General features: G+C 41.9%; 1 protein-coding gene across 1 annotated transcript in view; it reads right to left on the reverse strand.

Annotated features, from left to right (window-relative positions):
- Window positions 1–18043, reverse strand: part of LOC135703419 (membralin) — a 255673-nt gene that overhangs the window by 236940 nt on the left and 690 nt on the right. Inside the window, exons 4-6 of the mRNA XM_065224637.1 lie at window positions 17460–18004; window positions 17051–17388; window positions 16930–16987 (exon numbers count right to left, since the gene is read on the reverse strand). Coding sequence (XP_065080709.1) covers window positions 16930–16987; window positions 17051–17388; window positions 17460–18004 — 941 coding nt within the window. The remainder of the gene's footprint in view (window positions 1–16929; window positions 16988–17050; window positions 17389–17459; window positions 18005–18043) is intronic.

The following is an 18043-nucleotide window of genomic DNA, read 5'->3' on the forward strand; positions in this document are numbered from 1 at the left end:
AGTGTAGAAACGTTATGCCTTGATGACGCTTGGTGCAGTAACTAACTTTTTAAATTGGCATACCGTTACTGCAACTTCACTCTTCATAGACTTCTCTGACACCGTTGGTATTAGTGAGTAAAAAAACCCGCTGTCGGGTCAGACACTTTGACAGTTGATTTTGTGGTTAAAAAAAATAAACAAAATCGTTTTTACTCTGTTAGACTAGCACAATTGTGTTAGTGAGATCTCGCGGCAAGAAGTCTATGTCATCCAATGACGTTTATATAAGGTTCGGGCCAATAGGCAGCTTGCTGTTGTTAGAAGCAAAAATATTGTAAGTTATCTCCCTCCCCATACTACCGATGGTTTATGTCTTGTCAGCTAGGGACATGGCCCCCTCCAACCCAACATGGTAGTTAGCCTCTACCTATCACCCATATGACAACACAAAAAAAAAAACTCTAGGCTGATTTGATCATCTTGTGTAAATAAAAGTAGACTCCAAATCAGGTCATAGACCTATTGCCTTAGAAAAATATAAATCGTTACATAAACCAACATCCCTAATTAAAAAAATACCATACCAGAACGATAACCCAAATGATAGAACTATTCCACAAATCGTTTGAATGATACCCAGAACATGACGTTAAGCAAAATAACCATACACATTTTATTAGGGATAGCAGAGTCCCGTTACTGAAGAAATTGGACAAACCTTGGTTGAATTATCATCATACTACCTTATCTTATTTCACCATCCGAAGATGTCTGTCTCTGGCGCTTTGGTGACGGCTGTGTATCTTGGCATTCTCGTTGATACCTTTTCACTTGACGGACAGCAGATTTTTTCTTAAAAAAAAAAAACCATTTTGCAAAAAAATTAAATGACCCGAGACCAAACACTTGCTACGTAACTTTGGAATAAAAATTCGAGTAGTTTTTTCCTTGCTTTTTTTACAGTACTAAACGCGCCGCATAGATTTCCCATTCTTTTCTATTTAGATTCTCTCTGGTTCAAGGATCAGGCTCAGCCATGTGGCCAACTCGTATAGGATGTTTATTTATGTATCTGCTTTTGGCAGTAATAAATGACCGAGGGATAATATCTATTTTACTTTCACATAAACGCAATTTAATAAAATCGTTTGATAAATTGCATATTATACATTGATCACATACTCGAAAAGATTCTAATGCTGCTGCATTTACAGCATTATTGCGGGTCATCAAAGTGTGAAAAAGAAACATAGCCTTCCACTGGCAACACAGTACTTGCTTGACTATGGTATATGCTCCATTCTCTCTTCTGCTCAGAGAGAATGGCAGAGGATTATCTCAAGGATTCTCTCCCAATTTAGGAATTCAAGTAAATTTTAATGAATATTTTGCAACTTTGAAGCCGAGTTTCTCAAAAATTATAGCGAGTGCACACATTTTTTTTTGTTCTAAAATGATCCTTAGGGAAAAACAAAACTTTTGTCACGAGGAATTATCGATCCTATTTCTCTAACAACTAAAAACTTTGAGAGAAAGGCATAAAGTCACTAAAAAACGGTTCCAGAAATGGTAACAAAAAGTTATCAAAGTTTAAATTTGAGAACTCCCAGAACTTTGAAAATTCCACAGAATATTCTTTGGTATAATTAGAAACGATTGTCAGTTGGATTTTGCGATAATCTTTACCATATTCGAGATAATCGGGTTTAAACACCAGTTTTTCGAAAAAACCATCAAAAATGGCGGATCGTGACCTCAGACCTTAAGTCGGATAACGGACCGCAATTCAGATCGGCTGAATTTCTTAATTTTTGTGTCAGTTACGGAATCCATCTTAATCTGTCTACACCATATTGGCCCGAACAAAATGGAGCGGTAGAACGACAGATGCGAAACATCGGAAAACGGCTGAAGATAAGTGCTATTCAAAAGACAGACTGGAAAACTGATCTGTATGAATATTTAATACTGTACCACTCAACTCCTCAAGAAGCCAGCGGGATCTCTCCGGGTCGAATGATGTTTGGTCGAGAGATACTAAACCGAATCCCTTCTATTCGAACTCCACCATGTTTGAAATGGGAATCTGCGAAAGATAAAGATATGGAGAAAAAGGAAACCCAAAAACAAACCGCTGATGAACAACGTCATGCCAAGATTCATGATTTGCGGAAGGGAGATACAGTCTTGATGCGTAATATGAGATCCGGGACAATAGAACCTAACTTCAGAGAAGAGGAATATGAAGTTTTAGAATATAATAAGGGGGCGGTAACAGTTAAATCTAAGGATTCGGGAAAGGTCTACATAAGAAATAGTTCTCACTTAAAGCGGTTGGAAAATGTGAGAGATGGGTGTTCAAATAATTCGAGAATAGCTGAGTCTGAGCTTCCCGATGAAACAATAGCACAAGAGCTCGAACAGGATAGTACAGATGCTCCAAATTTAGAACTAACCTTACCAGTTGTAGATGTAAATAGCGAAAACCTTTCAAGAAGATTTTGTAACCGTCCGGCTAGATTCAACGAATATATCACGCAGTATCGTTAACTTGTCATAAGTGATAGCGGAGATGAACATAAACGTTGAGAATAAACATTATTTTGTGAACGTATTTTTGAGCTTGACCTAGAATGGACCTTAATTCATGAAAAAGGAGGGATGTAACGGAATGTCTTAATGGTTTCAGCAACGGGAACTTGTGGTTCGATATGATGATAGTTTCAGAGTCGGGAATCAAGAGCGGGACGTACAAGTCTCGGTAAGTTCGGAGTATGAGTGGGATGGCGAGAGTGTGGATCGGGAGAGTTGACTGTGTGATGCTAGACGGGTTAGTTGAGTGAGATCAGTTCGTATGGACGGACGTGTGCGCGGCTACGAAGAAATAGCAATACATATTTGGATCCGTTTAATATTGATTCTGGTTCAATAAAAATTATGAAAACATTTTACATTTTACTTTTTAATTAGTTTAAAATGTTTAAAATTTAATAACAGGCAGCTCCATGAAGCAAACATTAAAAAAGAGTACTTTTTATCCAAGGGCAGAAAAAACAAAATACCCATTTTTTGAAGCATTCGTCGAATACTCATTAATGAGTAAACTCGGTTTTACTCATTTAATGAGTTAAGCCACTTTTCTTAAAAATGGGTCTTTTTTTACTCATTAATGGGTACTTTCAAGTTAGCGTGCAGGGATTTTCGAACATAGAGAATAACTTTCGAAGTGTCACTTTTAACCACGAGTTAAATTTAACTCGGCAAATGGTTCACAGCCCAAGTGGATAAAAAACAAAAGTGCGAGTTATTTTTATTGAATTTGTTCGAACATTTGATTCAATAAAATGGAGCGAACGGGAATCGCAAAGCTTACGAACGATAATTATGATTCTTGGAAATTGGTAGTCGAGTTTCTGTTAGTGAGAGAAGGACTTTGGAAGTACGTCTCGCCGGGAGTGAAGCCGGGAGCGGCTGCGGAAGGTGCAAATGCGGTGGTGCTGGCTGCCTGGGACGAGGGAGACCAGAAGGCGCGCGCAAAGATCGGTCGGTCTGCTTCTGTCAAGAAGTCAACACGGGCACATTCGGAATACGAATTTCGCGAAGGCAGTGTGTGGGACAATTTGGAGCAGCAGCACCAGAAGAAGACGCTGACGACCAAAGTGCATTTGCTCAAACGGATCTGCGACATGAACTACCACGATGGTGACAACATCGAAGAGCACCTGATGGAGTTTGAGGATTTGTTCGAGAAGCTGGCTAACGCTGGTACAAAGCTAGACGAGGGCCTTCAGGTGGTTCTAGTGTTTCGAAGTTTGCCAAATTCGTTCGACGCTCTAACGACGACGTTGGAAAACCGGTCCGGCGACGATTTGACGCTGCAATTAGTGAAGGGGAAAATTATCAACGAAGTACACAAGCGGCGGGAATCGTCGGTAGTGGATCCGGTTGTTCTGAAGACGGACGATAAAAAGAAGAGTGAAGAACGAAGGTGGTGCCAACAGTTCTGAAGGGGTGAAAACAAAGAGAAGAAGATTTCAAAGCAGCAAGCGAAGGCTAAAGTCGCGAAGTTCGAAGTGCAAGGATTCGCATTTGGTGCCAGTGAAAGTGCGGTCAAGGACTGGATTGTCGATTCCGGTGCGAGTTCGCACATGTGTGCAAATCGCAAGTTCTTTGTGTCGCTGAGTGAACCGCGAGCAGATACGCCGAAATCGGTGACGGTTGCCGATGGCAAGCGAGCAGCGGTGAAAGGTGTCGGATCGTGCATGATTTGTTGCTACGGTGAAGATGGTGACGAAAGGGAAATTTTGCTCAGTGAAGTGCTATTTGTTCCTGAACTCGATATGAATCTCGTGTCGGTTGGCAGGCTGGTGCAGAAAGGAGTACGAGTCATTTTCGACCAGAAGGGTTGCACGATTGCGAGTGGGGACCGAGATGCTGCTGTTGCGCTGAGAAGCATCTTCCAATGGTGGAACGAGCGAATGTGGCATCGGATCAGTGTCACAGGAAGTTGGGACATCGTGATGCTCAAGCTATCCTGGATCTCGGGCGGAAGGAATTGGCAACTGGTATTAAGGTAAATAGCTGCTCTATTAATACTACTACCAAGAAGGCGAAGTGGAAGTCCAATGGCGATTTTGGACCTGGTACACAGTGATTTGTGTGGACCGATGAATACGGTCACGCCCGGTGGTCGGCGATATTTTTTGACCTTGATCGATGACTACAGCCGTTATATCACTCTGTATTTCTTGTCCAAGAAGTCGGAGACGGTGGATGCTATCCGAGATTTCGTGCGCAGTATGAAAACGCAATTCGGTAGGCCGCCAAAGATAATCAGGTCTGATCAAGGAGGAGCGTACCGTAGCGCGGAGATGGAACGTTTTCTGAAGCAGGAAGGTATACAACAGCAATTCACGACAGCATACACGCCACAGCAGAACGGAGTCGCTGAGCGCAAGAACCGTTCGCTGGTAGAGATGGCGCGGTGTATGGTCATAGAATCAGGATTACACTATCGGTACTGGGCCGAGGCGATCAGTACAGCCAACTGCTTGCAGAACATGTACCGGTACAGGAGACGCCCTTCGAGATTTGGTATGGTTCGAAGCCGGACATGCGCTTGCTGCAGGTGTTCGGCACAGAGGCGTACGTTTTCATCCCGAAGGAGAAGCGAACGAAGTTGCAGCCGAAGGCAACGAAAATGACTTTCGTTGGATACTCCCAGCAGCATAAAGCGTGGCGTTTTATTGACACAAAATTGTTTTCAGTCGAGACGCTCGTTTCTTGAAGTCGAATAAGGATGTCCAGGATATCATCGAGGACGAATTGCTGGTGAAGAATCGGATGAAGACAGTGACGAAGATTTTCGTGGCTTTGAAGAAGATTCTTGCGAAGAAACGATGCGTGACTGTAAGGGTGATCGGAGTCTTTACGAAGATGCTAATGGTAGTGAAGTGTTCCGCCAGGATGATGAATCTATCTCTGTCCAGGAGGAGTCGACTCGCTTCCAGGAGAAATACCTCGTCGTTCTGGAAGGTTAACCAAAGGTGTTCCACCTGAGCGTTACTTGGCAGATGGCAAGATGGTTCAGTGTCGACAGGAAGAACCTCGCAGCTATCAAGAAGCAGTAAATGGTCTTGAATGTGACCGTTGGAAGGCTGCCATGGATGATGAGCTTAAGTCTCTGAGCGATAATGGAGCCTGGGAGTTGACAACATTGCCATCAGGAAGCAAGGTAATCGGATGCCGTTGGATCTACAAGAAGAAACAGGATGAGCAAGGTGAAATCATACGGTATAAAGCAAGGTTAGTTGCACAGGGTTTTACTCAGCGGTATGGTCTTGACTACGACGAAGTTTTTGCTCCGGTCGCAAAGCAGGTGACGCTTCGTACGCTTCTAACCGTCACTGGACGTGACGGAATGCAGCTTAGGCACGTTGGAATGGTGATCTGGATGAGACTATTTACATGCGAGTACCACCCGGACTGCGCGTTGGAAGTAACACAGTTTGTCGGTTGCGTAAGAGTCTATATGGGTTGAGGCAATCAGCAAGAGTTTGGAACCAAAAGCTGAATGATGTTCTGAAGCGACTTGGATTCAAATAGGCGGACGCTGACCCGTGTCTGTTCGTACGGAAGAGGAACGGCAGCACAGTGTACATCCTGGTGTACGTGGATGATATGTTGATCGTTACATTCAACAGCGAAGAATACGATGGAGTTGTGAAAACCTTGTAGAACAAGTTCCAGATCACAAAACTTGGTGACGTGAAGTATTTTTTGAGTATAAGAGTGACAAAGCATGTCAACGCCTACTGCTTGGACAAAAATTCTTACATCGACAAGTTGGTTGCGCAGTTTCGACTTGCGGAAGCTAAGGGATCACGGATTCCAATGGGACGTCGAATATTTACAGCAAAAGGAGGAGAATGAGAGGCTTCCGAACAATAAGAAGTTTCAGAGTCTCGTCGGAGATCCTTAGTGTCTAGATCACGAAGATGACAAAAATAAAAATATTAGTGATTCCATCAGCACCAAATGAACAATTCTGGTCTGTTCGCAACTCTTCTTTGTCGAACTTTACACGCTGATGTTTAATAAATCTTTTTAACACAAATTTGTTACTATATCAAGCTGTTGCTTGATGTTATTTTTAAAGGCATATTATTTTACTCTTGACATTATTAGTCGTAAAAAAGTGACTTTAGTGACTTTTAGGTGAAAAAAGTGACTTTTTAGTGACTGACTTGAAAATAGTGACCAAGTCACTAAAAAACCTGCTACCAGCCGCGCTACGCCCCTGACAATACCGAAAATTGGACCACTCAAACGTATTTTGCATTCCTCAAAAAAGTTACTTTAGTTGCTTCAGTCTAAAATAATAACTAGCTTAACAAAAGTGACCAAGTCACTAAAAAGTGTGACCAACTTCCAGCCCTGTAAGGGAGGCCCCTGAGCTTACGGACTTCAAATACGTCAGAGAAGATTTATGAGTGGAATATAGAGTTGTGGGGCGCGAACGCGGACCGCGAATAAATAAAACGAATAAAACTTGTTGTTTTTAATCGACAATCTCAAGGAGCTCTTTATTGTCTCACGTGTTTTACAACTCTCACACTTCCTCTTTTTCTCTGTTCGCTCACGAGGGGTGCGCTGATTGAAAGCAATACCAAGCACCACAGAGTCCCCCCCAGTCACACCAGGAATCTAACTTTGTGTCCTGATTGTGTGATTTTCGTATTTTTATCGTCCTGTGGATGACCATCCACTCCTTGATCGCAGATGAATGCCGGTTTGATGCGGTCGATTGAGATTCGTTGAACTTTCCCATTTATTCGAAGATCCATTAACTTTTCGTGACGATCAGCTACTTCGTACGGCCCTTCATACGGTTGCACAAGTGGTTTCTTCACAGCATCTATTCGCACGAACACGTGACTGCACTTTTGGAGTTCGTGATTTACAAATACAGCCGGTTTGACATGATGGTTTGGGTCAGCAGGGTTCCATTTGCGCATAGTGGATTTCAGTTGTTTTGCAAATTCAGTGCGATCGTTATATTCGTCTGTTGACTCAAAATATTCTCCGGGTATACGCAGCGTCTGTCCATAAAGCAACTCTGCTACCGAGCATCCGAAATCAGATCGATAAGCCGTTCGTAGTCCAAGCAAGATTATAGGAAGTTCAGCAGTCCAATGTTTTTGACTCACTGCCATTATGGACGCCTTGAGTGTTCGGTGGAATCGCTCCACCAAACCATTTGGCTGTGGATGGTAAGCTGTCGTTCGAACATGTTTTGATCCTATCGCTCTTGATAACTCACGAAAAAGGTCCGACTCGAATTGCCTTCCCTGGTCTGTCGTTACAGTCTCAGGTATTCCGAAGCGTGCAATCCACGTATCGACAAATGCGCGAGCCACTGTTTCGGCGGTCATATCGTGTAATGGAATCGCCTCCGGCCACCGAGAATAACGGTCTATGATTGTTAACAGATAACGATATCCATTCGAAGGGGGCAGCGGACCCACTAGGTCCATGTGCACATGACGAAATCGGCTATCCGGTAGGGGAATCTTTTCGATTGGTGCTTTCGTATGTCGATGAACCTTAGAACGCTGGCAGGATAAACAGTTCTGAACAAATTGCTTGATGTCCTTATTCATGTTTTTCCAAACAAATCGATCGGCAACCAATCGACGAGTAGAGCGAATTCCCGGATGTGCTAATCCATGGATGTGTTTCAGCACTGCCTGGCGATGTTGCAAGGGGATGTACGGCCTTACCTTATTTTGTGAAACGTCGCAATACAAGGGTACAGATGCCAGGGGGGTCTTCCGAGGTTCCAGTTTCAGTGAACTTGATGTTAATAGAAGATGCTTCAATTCGACGTCCGCCTGTGGGTCTTTGGCAACCGTTTCGTAATCAATTGCCATAGGAACGTTGATTGCTTCGATTCTTGACAGTGCATCCGCAACAACATTCAATTCCCCGCTGATATGCCGGATATCGCTGGTGAATTGGGATATATACTGTAGATATCGTTCTTCGTGCGGCAATCTGGAATTTGGACTTGAAGTTAACGCTGTTGTGAGTGGCTTGTGGTCGGTGAATATAATGAATTTCCTTCCTTCAAGTAGGTGACGAAAGTACTGTACGGACATTTTCATCGCAGTAAGCTCCCTACCAAACGTTGAGTACTTGAGCTGCGCTGGCGAAAATTTTTCGGAGTAAAAGCCCAATGGCTTCCACCGTCTTTCGTCTAACTGCTGGAGAACCGCACCTGCTGCTGTGTTCGACGCGTCGATGAGCAAACTTAGCGGTTTTGTAGCATCGGGAAAATGCAGCAATGTGGCGTCCGCTAACGAAGTTTTACATTCCTGGAACGCTTTTTCGGCGGTTTCTGTCCATCCTGGAATCGTTTTTTCTGTTGTCTGGGATAAGTCTCCGTAATTCGATCTGGGTGTCAGTGGCATGAGGAATAAACCGTTTATAACTGTTAACCAGTGCGAGAAACCTTCGAAGCTCTTTGACAGTCGTCGGAAGTGGAAATTTGACGACGGCATCGACGCTATTTGGAAGTGGACGTACTCCATCCTTGCTAACCAGGTAACCAAGAAATTCCACACTTCGTTCCGCAAAATGGCTCTTGGAAACATTTATCACAAGTCCGTAAGATCGGAGTCGTTCGAACACTGCTCGTACGTGCTGATAATGTTCCTCCTCCGTCGACGAAGCTATGCAGATGTCGTCTACAAACACCACAACAAAATCCATATCGGCAAACACCTGATGCATAAATCTTTGGAAGGTTTGGCTGGCGTTGCACAATCCGAACTGCATCCTCGTAAATTCCAAAAGCCCGAACGGGGTTATGACGGCCGTCTTGGGAATATCTGATTCTTCCACGGGAATTTGATGATGATGATGATGATGATGATGATGGTCCCACCTCTTACCCCTACAAAGGTTTGAGCTGGACGATTTATCTTTAAGATAATTAAATATGACATTTTAACCAGGTTGGCAAACAAAATCGAACTGGTTTCAGTTACAGATATAAATTCCCTCTAGAGTTTACAGTTGCTTCACAGCGATATAAATGTTGAAAAGCTCAGGCGTCCACCTCTTAGTTCGCCTTTTTGTCCACCTAAAATATTCATAAGTATTACAAGCAATCAAGAGTTAATGAACAATCAACAAAGCATCCTATTACACTAGTAACCCCGCAATCTGATGCTATCATAATTTTCAGCAATGTCAGGAATGCTCACAAACCCCCAACATTTGCCAGAAAACTTACTACTAACTCAAGGTATCTTCCAAATAAGCTTCAAAATTGCATTTTTTTTTTTTATCAAATGTTAAATTCAGTCCTCTATATCCGTAATACGCGCGCGAGGCTCAAACCTTTGTAGACTACTATTTTTTTTACTACTACTATTAAATCATATATCAAAAATCCATCATCACCATCGTGGCGAACAAAATAGTTTTTGCAGTGCTACAATAATTATTAAAAAGTCGTTATAACAGCTATCCATACAAAGTAATCCGTTAAAAATAACTTCGTCAAGATACATAATTTGTCAATTCATAAAAAAAAATCACTGGATAACCGTTCAAAAGACAGTTTTAACGTGTGAAATGCAATGTCTCTTAAATTCTGCTAATGTTGTTGAACGTTTAATGTGTCTAGGCATCGAATTGAAAACATTTATTCCTTTAAAAAATAATGAATTCTGTGAAGCACAAGTCAAGAAATGTGGTGTTCTTATTTCATCCGCGTTTCTAGTATTATATCTATGATAGTCACTTCCTCTTTCAATTCGATCACACAAATATCGAGGCAGCAAACCGTTAACTACTTTAAAAATGAACACCATAGTCAAATATACAATTCTTTGCTTCACCGACAACCATTGTAAGGCGTCTAACATCAAAGTTGAGGAAGTGAATCTATTACATCTCAAAATCAAACGCATTATTTTATTCTGCAAGCGCTGTAATCTCGATATTTGTGTTGCATTCGACAGAAATAAAATGGATGGGCAAAAGTCTAGATGAGGAGAGATGATTGATTTGTATAGCTGTATTTTACTGGCAATAGTTAAATCGTTTTTCAATCGACATAGAATTCCATACTTCTTGGCAATTTTCTTGATGACATTGTCAATGTGAGAGTTGAACTTAAGTTTGTCATCAATAATCACGCCAAGATATTTAATCTCCTGAACGCGATCAATAGTCTCATCATCAATTACAACAGAGACGTTCTCATTTAATCGATTCCGCGAAATTACCATAAATTTAGTTTTACTTGTATTCAATTTTAACTGCTTACACTTCAACCATCTACTTAGATACTGCAAATCTTCATTCAAGTGTGAGACGGCAACTTCTAAATCCTTAGCTGCAATGAATAACACAGTATCATCTGCAAAAAGGTTAATGTCGCAAAACCGTAAAACACGTCGCAAGTCATTAATATACATAATAAATAAAAGGGGCCCTAATACACTTCCCTGGGGCACTCCAAGGTTGTTCCCCACGGGACTGGAAACAGAATCATTAAAAACAGTCCGTTGAGTTCTGTCAGACAAATAGCTTTCAAACCATTTATATGCAGTACTCGTAATTCCAAAGCGCTTGATTGTACTTAACAGTAAGGGCCTAGAAATTGTTTCAAAAGCGCGTTTCAGATCCAAAAAAACAGCAACAATCGTATCTTTACGCTCCAAGTTGTCTTTCCACTTTGCTAACACCAAATTCAATGCAGTTTCACAAGAATGACCTTCCCGATATCCCGATTGTTCTGGTATCAACAAAGAGTTGCTATTCAAATACTCCAACAGCTGGCCTTTAACAACAAGTTCTAAGATTTTCTCTAAAGTGTGCAACATGTTGATGGGACGAAACTCTTCGGCTTTAATCGTTCCAGCAACTTTTTGAATAGGAATCACTAAGGATTCCTTCCAAATTTGTGGCACATGTCCATTCTGCAATGATTCATTAATAAGGTCCAGAAAGATGTGGCCAATGACATGAAAGCAATCTTGAATAACTCTAGCATTAACATTATCTACTCCAGCCGATTTTCCTAATGAAAAACAAATAACTCTAAGTTCATCTAATGTAATTGGGTGAAAAACTTCAAATCTGCAACTACTATTAACTGGCTGTTTTATTTCGTCAGGTTCATCGACCAATTCAATAGATTGATTGATCAATGAAACACTGTCTACGAAATAATCATTAAACTTAGATGCAATTACTTGTTCTGACTGTTCTAATGTGCCATTAAAAGTTATGGACCGCGGTTTGCAATTACTAGGTTTTAATAAAGATTTCAAAATTTTCCATAACTCTTTGCTGTTGTTTTGATGCTGATCAATCTTCCTTTGAACATATTCACAACGAGTTTTCTTTATCGATTGTGAATACTTATTACGCGCGATTGTGTACCTAGTCCAATGATTGTCATTATTAGATCTACAAAACTTTTTGTACCATTTGTCCCTTTTCCGTTTAAGACGCAAAAGATCCAAATTGTACCAGCTGTTCGAGTTTTTCAAAGAAACAAACTTTTGCTCAACTAGTTGATTGGTACACGTTTTCAAAGTGTTATTAAGAACAGCTGTAGATTCATCTAAGTTACCGTCCGCGAATGGAAAATCCAGGCTTCTCTCAACAAGGTTTGAAACAGCTTGCTTCGAATATTTCCTCCAGCACTTCAATTTTACAAAATTATCGTTATCGTTAACATGGTCTAAGACATTAATCACTAAAGTCTCATGATCGGTTATTTTCAAATCAGTATCCGTAACTGAACAAATGGAATCAAAATTGGAATAAACGTGGTCAATTAAAGTTCTACTGTGCCTGGAAATACGCGTATATTCATTTACCGTTTGCTTTAAATTAAAAAACTCAGCTAAACGCTTCAAATGATTCGAATTATGGTTATCACGCCAATTAATATTAAAATCACCAGCCAATATATTTAATTTACTAGAATCAAGGAATGTCTCGAGCCAGTTCTCTAAAACTTCAACAAAACGCTGGTCACTAGAACTGGGAGAATGATACAAAACACCATAATTACCCATCTTCATGCCACGTACAACTGTAATGCCCAAGAACCAGTTGCCATCAATAACTTCGTTGGTACGAAGGTTGAATTGAACTGATTCTTTGACATAAATAGCAACACCGCCAGTATGTCTAGAATGTGATAAACAAGCAGCAACCATATATCCCGGAATACTATACTGATCAAAAGCTTCAGTTTCTACAATATGAGTTTCAGATAATAAAACTAAAAGAGGACGTTTTTTCTCAACAATCTGACGTAATGCTACGTAGTTTGTTGACAACCCCGCAATATTCAAATATAAAAAATCGAATTGATTCACATTCCTGGAACTTGGCTGCTATTTATTGAAACGCAAGCTGCTTTTCTTCTGATCAAAAAGTCTTTTATAGAGCAAACATTCCGAGCTAAATGCGGCATGGTTGACGTCCAAGTTCATTTTTCGTTCTTTATTCATTTTCAAACAATTAATACATTTCAATACAGTTGACGTACACTCCGACGTTTTGTGTTGTTGGCTGCACCTAGAGCATCTATCACAATTTTTGCAATCCATGCTCTTGTGCCCAAATTCTCCACATTTGAAGCATCTCAACACATTAATCGCGGGAACTATCGAGCACCGATCAAACCCTACATTTACTTTTTTCGCACATAACAAACATTTATAAGTATCGACATCGACTTCAATTACAACACTAAACTTGTTATAAGTGAAGCGTGGATTTTCAAACATGTTCACTACTTTTACATCATTAATAGCGATGTCTTCATTTTGACTTTTTATGTAGTCAATAAAGACATCGGAGGAAAACTGATCGCTCATGCCCACTATTTTCAATCTTGGCACCGAAGTGGGAACAACAGCACTATATTTTTCACCCAGATTGCTTTCAATACCATTTTTCACATCACTTACGTTTGCTCCTGTTGCACACTCAACAATAATGGAGCCATCTTTACCATTTCTAAAATTACTGATTTTGTGTGTTTTTGGATCCAACTGAGTTTTTTAAAACTTACGAGTATCTTCGCAAGGTTGTTTGGACTCTTTCGGTTTAATCACAATGACTGGACGAGTCTTACGATTTTCTGGTTTGTTACTTTTACTATTACTGTTACTATTAGTTTTACTTTGACTAATACGACTATGTCTTTTTACAACATCCGCAAAACTCGCATTTTCTTGAAAAACAACATCATCATCATGATCACTATTACTAATTACTAATTTACGTTTTTTGCGTCTGGTATTTTTGTCCGATTCCGACTGAATCGTCCTAGATGAACTGCACGGATCATTCTTTACAGCTAATTGGTTTTCCGCATCAATTTTAAAAAATGAACTTTTCATATTATCCAATTTCTCACAAATCAAATTTTCAAGACCATTTACATTTATTCTAATATCTGCCATCCCGCTTTTAACCGCGATGTCCACCTGAGCAGCAATGTGATCTCGCATGCCAGTGATCGAGTCCGAGAGTTGAAAAACCTTCTTCATCTCTTCCTCTATCCTTTTGACGCGCGAGATCAGATCATTCTGCTCGTCACAACTCTGATCTGATAGACAACTATCACACTTGAACAGAATATTTGCATTATCTGCTATAAGCCTGGCCGCAGTCTTAGTGAGTGCCGCACAAGCGAAATGGAACGTTCCATTGCACGGACCTACACACGTAACTGGGAGCCCACTCATAGCAATAGACTGCTCGCATACATTACACACATCCATTCTACCAAATTAAACGCTAACACTGTTAGCAGCAGACATATACAGGGGAGGAGAACACAAAATAAAATTTTACCGCCACAGCTCACTATACAAATCAATAGCGCGCCGGGGGGGAAATACAAAATTAAACAAAAACTAGTTGCTAGGCAACCTTTCCTCTACTTATCCTGTTAGAAAAACACCACGGGCACGCGTTGGAATAATCCTTTCGCGGCACACGCCACTATTTCACACGAAATTATTAATTTATTTTCACAGCACAACTCAACAAAAACACTACTTTGTACGCCATATCATTAGCATGGTACGCCCTTTCGAGATCCAGTGTGGTGAAAATGCTTTTGCCATGAAACGTATTCAACAGGTCGTGGATATGTGGTACGGGATAGCGATCTGGAACAGTTACCTGGTTTAAAGCACGGTTATCACCGACGAATCTCCACTGACCGTTCTTTTTCGGGACGCAATGGAGAGGACTAGCCCAACTGCTGCTAAACGGACGGCATATACCCAGCTCACTCATCACCTGGAACTCCTTCTTAGCAGCGTCTAGTTTGTCTGGGGCGAGGCGACGACACTTGCTTGCTATGGGAGTCCCTTTCGTTTGAATGTAGTGGGTGACATCGTGCTGGATCGTTGTTTTAATTGTAGTTGGCAACGTCACTTCTCGAAATTCAGTCAATAATTCTCGGAAAGGATGATCTAGGGCGACCACGGTTATGGTTTGAACAGTTGTGTCTATTATACCCCCAATAGAGGATAATTTAGTAAGTCCGTCAATCAACCGTCGGTGTTTAAGATCGACGAGGATTCCGTACGACGCCAGAAAATCTGCTCCAATAATCGCAACACCTACATCACCAATCAAGAAGCGCCAATTGAATCTTCGACGTAGACCACGATCGACCGTGAAAAATCGTTTGTCGTAAACTTTAATTCTGGAACCGTTTGCAGCATGGAGGTCGAAATGTGCTGTTCCATTCGAACGCTCACGAATTGAAGCTGGGAGAATCGAAACATCCGAACCGGTGTCGATAAGAAACTTTGTGTTGCTGGTACGATCGAATATCAAAATACGGCGACTTTCCGGAGCTCCGTCCACCCCCGCCGATTCGGGTGAACGGGAGTTTAGTTTTTTTGGTTACTAAACTGGCACGGGTCTCGACACTTGAGAGCGCGACCACCGAATTTGCGATGAAACCAGCATATTTCGAAATCGCTTGCATTTCGACTCGAACGTCATGTCGAACGGCTACGGGATGAGCGGTTTGCCTTGAAGTGCCTAATTTCGGTAGTGAGAGCCGCGATTTGGCCTCGCAATTCTTCCATATCGTTGTTTCCAGTGGGCATCGACGCAGCTGCGACGTGCGACAACGAAGATTCCAACATTTTGTCGGCCATTTCCGCCAATTTACCGATAGTTCCGTCACTGATGGTGAGAATGGCTTTAACGTTTGGGGGCATTCTCTGGAGAAACAACATTTTCAAGAGCTCATCGGTTACGTTTAATCCTGCTGCCAGCTCTTGCATTTTTGCGAGCATATGTGTTGGCCGCATATCACCCAAATCGCAGGAACTCAGCAAACGTTCCAACCTTCCTTCTGCAGACACTTGAAAAAGCGAGATCAAACGATTCTTCACCGCACTGTACTTATTTTCCGCCGGCGGATTCGACACTAAGTCCGTTACGTGGCAAATGACCGATTGGTCGATTTTGGCAACAATGTGATAAAATTTCGTATTGTCTCTAAGAACATTCGCGAGGGCAAACTGAGCCTCTGCCTGTGCAAACCACATGACAGGATCGTTCTTCCAAAAGTCCGGAAGTTTTACGGCGACGCCAGCGGCGACGGCAGCGTTTTCGTTCGGGTTTGCCATTTTCGTTGAAGAAATGTATGGAAACGTTATCCAGTCGGTTCTTCTCCGTCGGGGCCACCAATGTGGGGCGCGAACGCGGACCGCGAATAAATAAAACGAATAAAACTTGTTGTTTTTAATCGACAATCTCAAGGAGCTATTTATTGTCTCACGTGTTCTACAACTCTCACACTTCCTCTTTTTCTCTGTTCGCTCACGAGGGGTGCGCTGATTGAAAGCAATACCAAGCACCACAGAGTCTTAATGCAAGGTTATCGAGTTGTAATACCGACAAAGTTACGCAGATATTTTTTAGAAATACTGCATTCATCACATCTTGTGGTAGAGTGTTGCTAGTGTTGGGTTGTACCTGATGACCCAATGTCGACAACGATATTGAATTACCGTTACAATAGGTTTGTTCCCGTACCTACAGAGACTTACGAGAAGTGACGGGAATCAACCTTTTGTATGAAACATAGTTGCGCAAATAGAACCGAACACTGGAATCAAAACTGGATGACCAATAAATTAACACCTTCTAGAAATTTGCAAGCGGTTTTACCACGCTAACCATCACCAAAAAAAAACATTAACTATATCTAATTCTAAAACAAAACCGGGAAGCATCCCTGCTAATAGGCATGCCTGACTCATTTCGACATGCTTCAATGCTGTTTGGGTATTAACTCAACAGAGCGGTAAAATCTTACAACCACTTAGCAAAAACGGTTCGTTTTATATTCGGAAATAAATCACTTACCGATGAAGACAAATATTTGATGATGAGAATACCGCAGCAGCATAGAGATCGAAATGGTCTAAAATTGAAAACGAATAGCCATCAAAAGCCCTCTTACATACAAGAGATCCACATCACTTACGAATAGAATCATGATGAAGAACGGCGCAAAGTAGGAACTGCGGGACATTAACCACATCGAAACGAACCGATAGTGTTCTCCGGTGATCACATTCCTCAGATAGCCCTTGTTGTCTTCCTGCTCGGCCAAGACCTTGACCGAGGCCATCAGAATATCATCGTAGCCAAGGAATTCTTTCAGAATGAACCGACTGAAGGAATCGCCGAAGCATCTATCCTTGTCCGGATCCAGGGTGACAACGTGGACTGGGATATTCAGACGCTGCCGGGTGGCAGCCGACAAGCGGAGGAACCCGTACTCAAGCGAGTACTCCACGACATACTGTCCATCGGCCCAAGCTGAGGAACGAGATAGAATCGTATATGAAAGAAGAAAAAAAACATAAAACTTCCTTTATCAAACTACTCACTGGCTTCGGCTTTCGATTCCGGCTCCGTTGGTTCCTCTACCAGATCTACCACTTCCTTCACAATCGTCTCATTGACGTACGTCATCACGTTGCCTCCGGAATCGTCCAACTGCTGTTCTCCCACTGGTAATTCATCCTCACTAACTTCCATCTTTGCCTCCTCTCCGATAAACTGAGTGCTCTCGATCAGAACATTGACTTCTACTTTATTCGTACCACCTCCGTCCACTGCTGGCGGAAATCTGCCATCCACCCGAGAAGTCATCAGTTCCTTCCCGAAGCGTGCTTTCGACTGCGGATGCGATGATTGGTGCTGTTGTGGCTGACTGGACCATGGGCTACTGTTGGCATAGCTTTGCAGCAGCAGCTCCGGATTCTGGTTCTGCTCCTGCTGCTCATGGGGCAACGTAGTCGACGGATCAATGCTTATCATCCCATTTTTGTGACTATTTCGCAGCAGATTGTTCACTTCGGCTTCCTCCAAGCTGATGTCCTTGTTTTTCGCTTCAGCAATAATGATCGGATTGTAACGGATGATTTCCACTCTGCGGAAAGGATTTCAATAATTAGGATTTTGAATATAA

Source organism: Ochlerotatus camptorhynchus, unplaced genomic scaffold (genome assembly GCF_037179485.1).
Source record: "Ochlerotatus camptorhynchus isolate MF236.1 unplaced genomic scaffold, CSIRO-AGI_Acam_v1.1 ptg000213l, whole genome shotgun sequence".
NCBI classification, from domain to species: Eukaryota; Metazoa; Arthropoda; class Insecta; order Diptera; family Culicidae; genus Ochlerotatus; species Ochlerotatus camptorhynchus.